This window comes from Mizuhopecten yessoensis, unplaced genomic scaffold, assembly GCF_002113885.1.
Source record: "Mizuhopecten yessoensis strain PY_sf001 unplaced genomic scaffold, ASM211388v2 scaffold2401, whole genome shotgun sequence".
NCBI classification, from domain to species: domain Eukaryota; kingdom Metazoa; phylum Mollusca; class Bivalvia; order Pectinida; family Pectinidae; genus Mizuhopecten; species Mizuhopecten yessoensis.
The window spans coordinates 301,913-316,866 of NW_018404528.1; the positions used below are offsets into that span (position 1 = coordinate 301,913).

The 14,954-nt window shown below is 36.9% G+C and overlaps 1 protein-coding gene across 5 annotated transcripts in view; it reads right to left on the reverse strand.

The window, feature by feature from the left end:
• Window positions 1–14,954, reverse strand: part of LOC110445886 (neuroglian-like) — a 41,506-nt gene that overhangs the window by 10,605 nt on the left and 15,947 nt on the right. For all 5 annotated transcript variants that reach the window (XM_021490730.1, XM_021490732.1, XM_021490731.1 and 2 more), the window contains exons 4-9: window positions 13,946–14,127; window positions 11,391–11,576; window positions 8,943–9,077; window positions 6,488–6,584; window positions 4,354–4,562; window positions 1,051–1,200 (exon numbers count right to left, since the gene is read on the reverse strand). In XM_021490730.1, coding sequence (XP_021346405.1) covers window positions 1,051–1,200; window positions 4,354–4,562; window positions 6,488–6,584; window positions 8,943–9,077; window positions 11,391–11,576; window positions 13,946–14,127 — 959 coding nt within the window. The remainder of the gene's footprint in view (window positions 1–1,050; window positions 1,201–4,353; window positions 4,563–6,487; window positions 6,585–8,942; window positions 9,078–11,390; window positions 11,577–13,945; window positions 14,128–14,954) is intronic.

The following is a 14,954-nucleotide window of genomic DNA, read 5'->3' on the forward strand; positions in this document are numbered from 1 at the left end:
CTGATATAACAGAACTCCCTACTATAATATATCATTAATTACACATTTCAACTGCAAACAAAGGTAACTATCTGAGGTGTCAACAAATGTTATCAGGGTAATAACTATCGGAGGTGTCAACAAATGTTATCAGGGGTAATAACTATCTGAGGTGTCANATCTCAGCTGTCACAAAAATAATGGTAAGTTAAAACTAATCTCAGCTGTCACAAAAATAATGGTAAGTTAAAACTAATCTCAGCTGTCACAAAAATAATGGTAAGTAAAAACTAATCTCAGCTGTCACAAAAATAATGGTAAGTTAAAACTTATCTCAGCTGTCACAAAAATAATGGTAAGTTAAAACTAATCTCAGCTGTCACAAAAATAATGGTAAGTTAAAACTTATCTCAGCTGTCATAAAAATAATGCTAATTTAAATCATATCTCAGCTGTCATAAAAAAATCTGATATAACAGAACTCCCTACTATAATATATCATTAATTACACATTTCAACTGCAAACAAAGGTAACTATCTGAGGTGTCAACAAATGTTATCAATGATAATTATTATCTAAGGTGTCAACAAATGTTATCAGTGATAATAAATATCTGAGGTGTCAACAAATATTATCAATGATAATGAACTATCTGAGGGGTCAACAAATGTTATCAATGATAATTATTATCTAAGGGGTCAACAAATGTTATCAATGATAATAATTATCTGAGGTGTCAACAAATGTCATCAATGATAATGAACTATCTGAGGGGTCAACAAATGTTATCAATGATAATGAACTATCTGAGGTGTCAACAAATGTTTTCAATGATAATAACTATCTGAGGCCTCTTGGTTATTCAGAAGGAGTTGTTTAAATGATTACAACATATTTGACCCCAGTGACCTTGAATAAACTATCTGAAATGACAAGAAAGATAGTTTAAGAAATAACAGGATTGCCAAAGAAAAGTTTAAAAACATTTCAGCATTCAACAATAAATATCTGAGAATGAAGATTACATGATGCTCAAACACTGGTATAATTGTTACAAAGCTTAACATTACCTTCTGTGATTTCCTTCCCGTTAAAGTACCAAAATGGTCCAATAGGTTCAGCCTCACTTTTGAGGGAGTAACTTTTACAGGAGAACTCGGCGTCTGTGTCCTTAGGTGCCACCACATTTTCCATTTGGTTTGGGAAGGGTTGAGGTCGCGCTAAAAACACAGTAACCACATTGTTAGGAATCGGTTGGAATTTCATCAGCAATCAGTGATTACCATTAATTAACCAATGATCAATTGAGAACATTTTTAAAGGACATTGCATAATCCTCCATGTTGTGAGCGACATGTAAATGAAAATAATACAAGAGGCCCAATGGTCCTGAATCGCTCACCTGGTTTTAATCTCACACTTGTTATCTTAAAAGTGGACTGAAATACAGCTACAGGCAGAATATCGGTGTTTGGATTCATAAAAACTTATTAAAAATTTTAACATATGACGCCTGTGACCTTGAATGTCGAACAAGGACATTAGGTTGAACAGAGTTTATAGTCTTCAAACCAAGCATGCTTCTAGCAAAATATCATTACCCTGGACCTTTTGGTTATACAGAACAAATCATTTAAATATTTTTTAAGACAATTGACCCCTGTGACATTGAATATTTGTCAAGGTAATTCATTTGAACAAACTTGGTAGCCCTTGATACCAGCATGTTAATGGCCAAATATCATCACCCTTGGCCTATTGCTTATTAAGAAGAAGTCATTCAAAGGTTTTAAACATATTTGACCTCTGTAACCTTGAATATAAGTCAAGGTCATTCATTTGAACAAACTTGATAGTCTTTCATCCCAGCATGTTACTGACCAAATATCATCAACCTAGGCCTCTTGGTTATTCAGAAGTTGTTTAAAGATTTTCACATATTTGACCCCTGTGACCTTGAATATTTGTCAAGGTCATTCATTTAAACAAACTTGGTAGTCCTTCATCCTATCATGTTAATGGCCCAAACATCATTATCATAGGCCTCTTAGTTATTCAGAAGAAGTTGTTTAAAGATTTTTTAAGACAATTGACCCCTGTGACCTTGAATATTTGAACAAACTTGGTAGCCCTTCATCCCAGCATGCTTCTGGCCAATTATTATCACTCTGGGCATTTTGGTTATTCAGAAGAAGTTATTTTGGGCCAGGTGAGCTAAAAATGTAAGAAATTGTTCCTTCATTTAACATCCAGTCTGTAATTTATACTCCTAAGTTGGCTTGAAAGTAAAAGTAAGTCAGTAATGGCTGAAAACTGTAAGAGGATCTGTCCAGACAAAAATGGGTCTGCCGACGGATGGACATCCCGATTCAAGTATACCCACCCCTACATTGTTTCGTGGGTATAATGCATAACATGAAATGATGGTGTATACTATACCCACCCTTACAATGTTTTGGGGGTATAATGTATAACGTGAAATGTTGGTGTATACTATACCCACCCCTACATTGTTTTGGGGGTATAATGTATAACGTGAAATGTTGGTGTATACTATACCCACCCCTACATTGTTTTGGGGGTATAATGTATAACGTGAAATGTTGGTGTATACTATACCCACCCTTACATTGTTTTGGGGGTATAATGCATAACGTGAAATGATGGTGTATACTATACCCACCCCTACATTGTTTTGGGGGTATAATGCATAACATGAAATGATGGTGTTTACTATACCCAACCCTACATTGTTTTGGGGGTATAATGTATAACGTGAAATGTTGGTGTATACCATACCCACCCCTACATTGTTTTGGGGGTATAATGTATAACGTGATATGTTGGTGTATACTATACCCACCCTTACATTGTTTTGGGGGTATAATGTATAACGTGATATGTTGGTGTATACTATACCCACCCTTACATTGTTTTAGGGGTATAATGTATAACGTGAAATGTTGGTGTATACTATACCCACCCTTACATTGTTTTAGGGGTATAATGTATAACGTGAAATGTTTGTGTATACTATACCCACCCTTACATTGTTTTGGGGGTATAATGTATAACGTGAAATGTTGGTGTATGCTATACCCACCCCTACATTGTTTTGGGGGTATAGTGGATAACGTGAAATGTTGGTGTATACTATACCCACCCTTACATTGTTTTGGGGGTATAATGTTTAATGTGCAATGTTGGTGTATGCTATACCCACCCCTACATTGTTTTGGGGGTATAATGTTTAACGTGAAATGTTGGTGTATACTATACCCACCCCTACATTGTTTTGGGGGTATAATGTTTAACGTGAAATGTTGGTGTATACTATACCCACCCTTACATTGTTTTGGGGGTATAATGTTTAATGTGAAATGTTGGTGTATGCTATACCCACCCCTACATTGTTTTGGGGGTATAATGTATAACGTGAAATGTTGGTGTATGCTATACCCACCCCTACATTGTTTCGGGGGGATAATGTATAACATGAAATGTTGGTGGATACTATACCCCCCCTTACATTGTTTTAGGGGGTATAATGTATAACGTGCAATGTTGGTGTATACTATACCCACCCTTACATTGTTTTGGTGGTATAATGTATAACGTGAAATTTTTGTGTATACTATACCCACCCTTACGTTGTTTTGGGGGTATAATGTATAACGTGCAATGTTGGTGTATACTATACCCTCCCCTACATTGTTTTGGGGGTATAATCTATAACGTGAAATGTTGGTGTATACTATACCCACCCTTACATTGTTTCAAGGTTATAATGTATAACGTGAAAGTGAAATGTTGATAATTTCTTTCTTGGTTTGGAGCTTTCAAAATTTTTCGTGGGTAAAATATTTTCAAGGTTAGTCACGTACAGCGAAATATATCAACTATCCGAGAATCACTGGTCCGACACTCTAATACATGTACATTTGCAGTATGTTTTAAAATGACAGAGTCACACTCATCATACTTCTATTTTCATGTCAATCCATTAAAATAATTTACACAGAGGTAAAGTAAATATAACTGCTGTGGGGGGAGTGTTGACACCATGCTAAGAAAACACTGACCTGTTCTCGGACAAATGAAATTATTTTGCATACGTTTCCTTCGTTGTCGATACATGGTCATAATTATACATGTACAATGAATAAGCCGATACTTTTTTGTGTGTGCACATTTTTGATCGAAATTAAGGTCATATAATTTTCACATATTCGTTGTGTATATTTTTTCGAGTTTCAGAAATATTATTGTATTTTTATTCATGGTTCCATTGCAACCACGAAAACAACGAACATTTCATGTGATACAGTAATCACCTATACAAAAGTACAAATCTATTTATAAATTGTGGTTACCTGTTACGTTAAGGTAAACAGTTGAATTGGAACTGTAGGTAGATCCTGTTTTTGTTTGCTGCAGGGCGATGCAGGCATAGCTCATTTCGTCTTCCTTTTTGAGTGACTTCACAACAAGTACCCTGTTAAAATTCTCCATCTCATACTTCGTACCATCACTCAGAATGTTTTTCCCAAATTCAGTTCTCCATGAGATTGTTGGCAGTGGACTGTTAAAATAAAAATACTGAGTTTGGTACTGCAGATGAGAAAGCAGAACCAATACAGAAACAAAACAAGAGCTACACATACTCCAAACAGATCTGTATTTTCATATGTTATAATTTATTAAACAGAAAATCAATACAAACTCTGTCAGTATGACAGGCTATGTTAAAGGTATAAATGATGTTGAGGGTTATTATTTTCTCTTACCCTGGACAGGTGTATCCACACTTTTACTGGTGTGAGATTTCCTTGTCTCTTACCCTGGACAGGTGTATCCACACTTTAACCGCTGTGAGATTTCCTTGTCTCTTACCCTGGACAGGTGTATCCACACTTTAACCGCTGTGAGATTTCCTTGTCTCTTACCCTGGACAGGTCTATCCACCTCTTTTACTGGTGTGAGATTTCCTTGTCTCTTACCCTGGACAGGTCTATCCACCTCTTTTACTGGTGTGAGATTTCCTTGTCTCTTACCCTGGACAGGTGTACCCACACTTTTACCGGTGTGAGATTAATAGAATCTCAACCCTCGGGGGAAGATACTTAAGTTGCCAACATGAGGCTTTAATTTATATAGAGGAATCTCAACCCTCAAGAGAAGATTCTTAAGTTGTCAATCACAAGGCTTTTTCTCTTACCTTGTTCACCTACTGTGTATCATATGCTTAGTGCAAAGTTAACGTTACAGGCTAAATTCAGGGTTGACGTGACATTGATGGATTGTTGACGCGACGTCATACCATTGTTATGAATAGAGGAATGAATCCCCCCCCCATCTCAACCCTAGGGTGAGATAAGGATATGCCAACAATGCCTCAATGTCACGTCAACCCTGGACTAGCCTGTAACATTAACATCATCTCCCTGGGAGAACAGGGTAAGAGAAAAGAATCATTCACCCCTTGAGGCGTGATTGGGATTCCCCTACCTCATCCCAAGGTGGTGAGAGATTCTATTAATCATACAAGAGGCCCTTGGAGATTCTATTAATCATACAAGAGGCCCAAGGGCCTTAGCGGTCACCTGAGTTATATTATAGGTACTGGTAGCTTTATTTTATTGTTTAGATGTGATGTGGAAATCAGCTGAAAATGGATAAAATATACCCAAAAGTGTTATTTCCCCATACAAACTATAGTAAACTTTACCCCCTCCCCAAGGGAGAATGGATAGCTCGAGGGTCCTGAAATTTACAATTTACATAAAGCCCCTGATGATCTTTCTTTCCATGCAGAGGAAATTACTGTAGTACCTCTGAGTCTGGAGAAGAAGATTTTTGAAATATTGAGTAGATACCCTGTAACACTTACTAGCCCAAGTAGATACCCTGTAACACTTACTAGCCCAAGTAGATAGCCTGTAGATACCCTGTAACACTTACTAGCCCAAGTAAATAGCCCTGTACTGGCCCGAGAAGATACCCTGTAACACTTACTAGCCCAAGTAAATAGCCCTGTACTGGCCCGAGAAGATACCCTGTAACACTTACTAGCCCAAGTAAATAGCCCTGTACTGGCCCGAGAAGATACCCTGTAACAATTACTGGCCCAAAAGATACCCTGTAACACTTACTAGCCCGAGTAGATACCCTGTAACACTTACTAGCTCAAGTAAATAGCCCTGTACCGGCCCGAGAAGATACCCTGTAACAATTACTGGCCCAAAAGATACCCTGTCACACTTACTAGCCCGAGTAGATACCCTGTAGATCCCCTGTAACACTTACTAGCCCGAGAAGATACCCTGTAACAATTACTGGCCCAAAAGATAACCTGTAACACTTACTAGCCCGAGTAGATACCCTGTAGATACGCTGTAACACTTACTGGCCCGAGAAGATACCCTGTAACACTTACTGGCTCGAGTAGCTACCCTGTAGATACCCTGTAACACTTACTGGCCCGAGAAGATACCCTGTAACACTTACTAGCCTGAGAAGATACACTGTAACCTTGCTGAATATCCCAGGAGGCCGGTTGCGTCTTTGCTGTATTTTACCTCTACTGGATGTAAAGGTTCATCGTCTGTAAAAACGAAAACAGTATGACTTAATAACAAGTACATACAAGAGGCCGGTTGGACTAAACAACTTCCCTTTGCATTGTTTACCTTATAAATATATAATCACATGATACATAACTAATCACATGATACATAACTAATCACATGATATGTAACTAATCATAGCAATATATTTGCATTCAAATAAAGATTGACCTTCATTTTAACGGCATGTTTCCTTTCCTGTCAAAGAAATTTAAATCTGCATCGATTTGTTTTATAATTAGAAATAATAGATCATGAATATGTTCCATGTATCTAGATGTTGAAGGGACCAAGCAATGGCCAACATCACACTGTTATCTCGCTGAATTGTGAATGGTGCCATATTTGAAAAAACATACATGCCATAACTTTCCGGTGCAAAGCAGTGAGATCAGTGATTATTTTTAGTGAGATTTGGTAAAAAACAAGAGGCCCATGGGCCTTAACGGTCACCTGAGTCTACAGTATTATTATTTTTGTTGAAATATGTACCAATTTGAGTAAAAAATAGTGTAATGTTAACTTAACTTTGTCAGGACCATGAGCTGATCATTCCTACCAACTTTCAGTTCAATCGGCCCAGCAGAACTTGACTTTAAGTTTGAAATAGGTTTTCAAAATGGCGGCCGTGGCGGCCATATTGGCTTTCTGATCGACTGAAAAATAACAACACTTTGTCAGGACCATGAGTCTATCATTCCTACAAACTTTAAGTTCAATCGGTCCAGCAGAACTTGACTTTAAGTTTGAAATGTAAAATGTTAACGGACGACGGACGAAAACGGATAGCAATAGGTCACTTGAGCTAAAGCTCAGGTGACCTAAAAAGTGAGATTTTTTCTCTGAATTAGTGAGAAATTCACGAGCTTTTAAAATATATCTCAAAACATTGGGAAAATTTAATATTAATTTGTTGGGAAAAAATTAACCAGTAACTAATATTTTTATATATCCAATTCTGAAGAAACTTGTTTTCTTCTGTTTATGTTATTTTCATTAACACTCAATCCCATCCTGATGGCAAGAGAATGAGTTACAGATTCAATGACAGTGTCTGGATTCAAATTCATGGCCACCTCCCAACATTTCCGTTTCGGTAAACCATGTTTTCGATTGTAAAGAATTAACAGCTCTTATGTTGCTGTTTAATGTTAATATCAACTGTCATCACATATTAATTAGCAAGTAGCCCCCACTGGATGTGGGATCGCTGATATAATTGCTCAACAGTTTACACATCGGTGAGCAAGTCAGAACTTTCACACCTATGCTGCTAATTGGCCTGGCTGTAATTTAAGTGGCTGGTGTGTGACTAAATCAGACCTCTCAGTGACCAAGGTCAGTGTGAATCCATGTAGCTATTGTTTATTCACCAAGATTGACAAAATTTCATTTCTTTTCGTGAGACCGATTGAATTTCATGAGAAATGTGTCTCATGTAGTGAGGATTTCCCCCGAGCAGTTTTTGCGAGTCTCACGCCAAAATCGTTAGATATGGCATGAAAAAAGTAATTTTATTCTGCCAAGATTTTTTCAATTGTGTATACCCTAATTTATACACAGTCTGAGTTTATTTAGCTGAAGAAAGGAGATGTTAATATAGTTGTATGATTGCAGTTATTGAAAACTGATTAAGTTGGAAGGGGCACAAAATGAAGACACTTTCATAGATCTTTTTGAAGTTTCGGAATAATATTAGTTAAAATTTAAGTGACTTCAGGAAAGTCGAAAACAATGAAATGAACAAATACTAACGGGTAGTGACAACAAAGATGGATAACAAATACTAACGGGTACTGGCAACAAAGATGGATAACAAATACTAACGGGTACTGGCAACAAAGATGGATAACAAATACTAACGGGTACTGGCAACAAAGATGGATAACAAATACTAACGGGTACTGGCAACAAAGATGGATAACAAATACTAACGGGTACTGGCAACAAAGATGGATAACAAATACTAATGGGTACTGGCAACAAAGATGGATAACAAATACTAACTAATTCAGCTTATATTTATCACTTTTGTTGGACTGGATGTTATTTCAGCTTATATTTTTCACTTTTGTTGGACCGGATGTTATTTCAGCTTATATTTATCACTTTTGTTGGACGGGATATTAGTACGCAAGGGGGAATAATGTGGGAGGAAACCTGGAAAAAAACCACATGGTCGGTCAGTTGACCCCATACCTTTCCAGGTCCAGTAGGGGAATGAAATTGTGACCTTGACCCTGAGTAAGTTGCAACTTTCACCCTTCCCTGCACTTTACTAGATACTTGATCCTGGGGAATTTTACTCCTGCAGTACCTTCATTGTGTGTACTTACCTACAGTCTTGACGCTGAATTTTGTAGGACTTCCCTTGACCAGGACGGACATAACTTGGTTCCATACTCCGCAGCCATAGGTTAAGCCTCCACCCAGTTGATCGCCTCTTTTTAGATACAAGAAATGCATACTACCTGTTGATGACAAAATAAAAGTTGTCTAATGTCAAAAATACACAGTACTGCATATGTTTCTGAAATAGATCTCTCTGACAAAATATAGATCTACATAAAAATTACACTAATGGCCAAATAGTTTTTATCACCATACTTTATATTCCTTTTTTGGTCATTTAAGGAAGTGCCAGGTTATGGTGGTGGAGGAAAGCCAGAGTTCCCAGAGAAAAAACACCGACCCGCGGACAGTACCTGGCGACTTTACCTGGCGACTGCCCCAGGAAAGTCTCTAAGACGAGACCCAGTGATGGAGGGCTAGTGGTAGCAGAATGTCACACGCCTTTACAGTCTTAATTTTGAAGTCTGCATATGTCACTTAAAAGGTTCATTTAGCAGCAATATTAGATATATGTGAAAGTTTCATCAAGTCACTGCTATGTCAAAACAATATTCTTACCCTGAGAACAGAGACCAAAGGGCTTTCCATCTCGGTCACGTTTACGATACCTTGTTCATCACTGTGGTCAACAAGGGGAAGTAACTCCCACAGCACTAGCATCACCAGTGACCAAGCTGGCAGAATGTCAGTGAAACTGTCTGGGTAAGAACATTGTTTCAACATAGCAGTGACTCAATGAAACTTGCACATAAGTCTGCATATGATTTTGCAGTTTTCATTTTGGCTATCTGTTAGTTTTTTAAGATCAAAGACAGTGTATATTGCTTTCTACAGTCTTTCTTTCTACCTAAATACCCACCGGTCACTACAGTTATTTTGAATGCAACCAAAACAACATTTTAAACTAATAATTTTGGGCTCCACCTCAAAGAACTATGGTAAACAAGACCATACCTCTATATAACATTTCATGGACGTTTCATGTCCTTCAATGACCTTATAGCTGTTGATAGAACGCTAAATCCTATAAAACCAAACCCAAGGATGTTTCATGTTTTAAAACTTTTTTACAGATTCACAGGCACTGCCCTTCAGCCCCAGGGTAGCTAAACTCTTCTTTTATACAATAGGAGGCCTAGCTTAGAAAGCTAGTAACACAGGCCTGGATATTATTCATGGCCAAATACTCTCATTAGAAGTAGCATTGCAAGTAAGACCCCTACTCCAACAATGTTAGAGGTTTTACACGGCGAAAAACTTTTGACAGGCGCCGCGTAACCTCTAACTGCCCATAGCTGATTTTCCCGATGCTGACGATCACATTTTCAAAGTTCGGATTAAGAAAGAGTATATCGTGTTTACATACATTTAAATGGTCAAAAGGGTCCAATAAATATTCCTTTCCATAAATTCATGATTATTTGAAAACATTTCGTGTCAAAGACATAAATAATGAGTTGTTCCTCATTCGAAGCGAAGCAGACAGCATTTGCCATGATTTTTCCGGTTAATACAAAAATGGATTACATGTAATGCTTCACAAGTGGAATACAAACAAACTCTGTATCATTTCGTTCCGTTTGAAATCCCCCCTGCTATTTTGTATTAATCCAGAAGCAGTTTTAAATGTAGGTCAGAGGTGTGCTACAACGACATGGACATGTATTTTGAGTGTTCTATTCCGTAATATACTATATATTTGTGTCTGTGACATACATATGAGATCTATATTATATATTACGTGAGTATACATCGTTGTCATGAACTGTTAACCACTTAGGTGAGTTTTTCAAGCCGATTTTGTTCCGCCCGGATTTCGGGCGGAAACTGCATCAAAGAATTAGTGCTTCGGAAATGAGAGGTCGCAGTCGGCAAAATCATATCTGATTGAAAAAAGGCCGACTAGCGGCCTCTCATGTTATGGGAGTAGTAAGACCCCCAGGAAAAGGGCCAGTCCCCAGGGCAAATCCTATTATCAAAATCTGAACTTTTCAGCAATTGTGTATTTTGTTATAGGGTGGGAATCTCAAATGTTTTCATTTTATACCAAGGGACTAAGTCCCTAAGGGTGGGGCAGTCCCCAAAAGCCAATTCTGTTAGCATGATTGTGTTCATTTCTGTATGTCCAGCAACTGCATATTTGATTCAGGGATTGGGATCTCAACATCTTCAAAGTAATGACCCAGAGACTACACCTTCCAACATGCAAATTTGGTTCCTGACTCCAAAGGATGAGATGCAGCAAATTCGGATGAAATCTGATCGAGTGTTAAGACAAAATAATTAATTTAGCTGTTCACAGACAACTGCTGTTGTACCATGACATAAAATCACCAGTCCTTTGAATCAGGTGAGCAAATAAACTACCAAGGGATGATTCATTAATTATTTGAAATGGATGGACAGATATCAAATATCTGAAAGTTAGTTACCATCTTCGCTAAAGGCAACTCGGTCAGTAGGAGTAACGCTTTTGTCAGTCCCGTCGCCGATTTTCCACTCTGTACTGCAAGCTGCTTCCGGTACGCACCTTGGACGTGACACACACTTTAAAACTTGATATTTGTATTCTTCTTTTAGTCCCAATTCTTGTGACTCGACTGGGAAACCATTCAAAACTGTAATCAACAAGCAACATGTATACATGTATAAGGAACACATGATGTGTGAATTATATTTCCTTTACAAGTACTCACTGACAATAAACAAAGTAAAGATGACTTAAACATCCACTTGAAGGCGATCAGCAATATTTATTATGATGTTGAAATGTTTCGACACTTTAGGTGTGCCGTCATCCTGGTTTTTTTTTTTTTACAAATATTTTATTCCCCCAGACATTTTTTCATAAATATGTATATACATATACTGCTTCAAAGCAGATATATATATACAATGTACATATATAAATATTTTGATAGGGGATGCCAGGGTTGGGGAGCCCTGGAGTCAGCCCCTGAACAGTATGGTATCCTCATCCTGGTTCTTAGACGGCACACGTATTGTGTGGAAACATGTCAACATCGTAATAAATATTGCCAATCACTTTCAAGTGGATGTTGTCCAGTCATTTTTAATTTAGATTTTTAACTTTTTATGCTGGACTACTGAATTCTATTAAGAATCCATTCATGTAAGGCTACCAAGCATTACAAACTAACAAAACACTGACATTGGATCTCATTTGTTTCCTACTAGTGACACTGTGTCATATTGCTTCTCATTTCTACTCTGTACTACCGTATAACTTCTCTACAAGTCAATTACTGTAAAAATGGTAACAAATCGGTGAGATTCAATTTCCCTATATTTACAGTAAACCCATATTTTACAAAATTATATACCAAGTAAATATCAATACTAATCACAAGCAACATTTTAACAGATTAAACTCATTCATTCCTGACGATGCATTTGAACTCTTCTAATTAAAAGGTCGGAATAGTTCATTATGAAATTTCAGGAGTGAATGAGTTAAGCTGTTCTATGTTTGTAACAAATCTATGACCTTTAAAATGAGCCGAGGCTAAAATTATTGAAAACAATCTTGATTACAAGCAAGCTAGTATATTACTACAATAAACTTTAAAGCATGTCATCAAAGACAAATCAGAGGCCAAATGTCATCAAAGACAAATCAGAGGCCAATTGTTATCAAAGACAAATCAGAGGCCAAATGTTATCAAAGACAAATCAAAAGCCAAATGTTACCAAAGACAAGTCAGAGGCCAAATGTTACCAAAGACAAATCAGAAGCCAAATGTTATCAAAGACGAATCAGAGGCCAAATGTTATCAAAGACAAATCATAGGCCAAATATTATCAAAGACAATCAGAGGCCAAATGTTATCAAAGAAAAATCAGAGGCCAAATGTTATCAAAGACAAATCAGAGGCAAAATGTTGTCAAAGACAATCAGAGGCCAAATGTTATCAAGGACAAATCAGAGGCCAAATGTTATCAAAGACAATCAGAAGCCAAATTTTATCAAAGACAAATCAGAAGCCAAATGTTACCAAAGACAATCAGAGGCCAAATGTTATCAAAGACAAATCAAAGGCCAAATGTTATCAAAGACAAATCAGGGGCCAAGTGTTATCAAAGACAATCAGAGGCCAAATGTTATCAAAGACGATCAGAGGCCAAATGTTATCAAAGACAAATCAGAGGTCAAATGTTATCAAAGACAAATCAGAGGCCAAATATTATCAAAGACAAATCAGAGGCCAAATGTTATCAAAGCCAAATCAGAGGCCAAATGTTATCAAAGACAATCAGAGACCAAATGTTATCAAAGACAAATCAGAAGCCAAATGTCATCAAAGACAAATCAGAGGCCAAATGTCATCAAAGACAAATCAGAGGCCAAATGTCATCAAAGACAAATCAGAGGCCAATTGTTATCAAAGACAAATCAGAGGCCAAATGTTACCAAAGACAAGTCAGAGGCCAAATGTTACCAAAGACAAATCAGAGGCCAAATGTTATCAAAGAAAAATCAGAGGCCAAATGTTATCAAAGACAAATCATAGGCCAAATATTATCAAAGACAATCAGAGGCCAAATGTTATCAAAGACAAATCAGAGGTCAAATGTTGTCAAAGACAATCAGAGGCCAAATGTTATCAAAGACAAATCAGAGGCCAAATGTTGTTAAAGACAATCAGAGGCCAAATGTTATCAAAGACAAATCATAGGCCAAATGTTATCAAAGACAATCTGAAGAAGCTTTGAGATGTTTCTAGATATTTCACCCCTGTGACTTTGCAAGTGGGTAAAGTTATTCTTTCAATCAAACTTATGACTTTTTCTTTATATAAGACTTAGACTTGGTCATGTTACTTAATAAGCATGTTCATAAATATGTTAAATTTAAGAATCCATCTGAATGTGAAAAGTCACTTAAATTACCATGTACCGGTATAAGGTAAAGATTGATTTCAATGATGCTACTGTAATAGATTAAGGGTAAACCTTTAATACTAACCTGGCATTATGATAGAGAACATTGAAGACATGGCTACTCCCTTGGAGTTGGTAGCAAAACACTGATATTCTCCGTATTGATTGTACGTGGAATTGGAAACACTGATAAAGAGTGTGCCGTTATCGTACAACGTCCTGAACTGGTGGCTTTGGATTTGAATGCCATTTACTTTCCATGAGTATCTGCAATATCAACATAAAAGGCATCACAAGCGATACAAATCCCCGCGCATTCACACATTGTGTGACATATGTACTAGAAAATGAATAGAAAATTCAATGATGTATCAGTATCTGCCCTAGCGACTGCATTCTTTGATGGATAACAGATTTATATTCAATTGAGAAATGAAGTCCATAGAGCGATGAGTTTTTCTAAAAATAGTGAAAGAGACCTTGACCTTCAACCAAGAAACTCGAAATACACACATGTTCAAGGCATTGCCGTATAAATCATTTGTATGAAGATTCATGAAATTCCGTTGAGGAATGAAGTCGCTAGAATGATGACAAGATTTTTTTTCTAAAAATAGTAACAGTGACCTTGACCTTCAATGTAGAAAACTGAAACGCGAACTTGTTCAAGGTATTGACAAACTAAACACTTGTAGTATCATGTTTCATGAAAGGAGGAATGAAGTCGGTAGAGCCAAATACAGTTCTCTACAGCTGTCTGTGCTTTTGTATTGGGAAAATCAGGAATATATTATATGTACATATGTATATATATTAAAAACAAAAAAATAACAATAAAAACATTCAAAACATGTGTCAATGCATTCATTCAAAACATGTGTCAATGCATTCATTCAAAACATGTGTCAATGCATTCATTCAAAGACAAAAATTATTCAATTGAGATGAAATGCATATCAATGGAAGGGACCAATTTCTGACCCGATGTACAGACTGAAGGCCCCCACTGATAATAAGATATTATGTTAAATAATGGATATACTTTGGTGCACATGGTATTACCAGAAATTTTGTCACAGTGAAGCTATAAAATT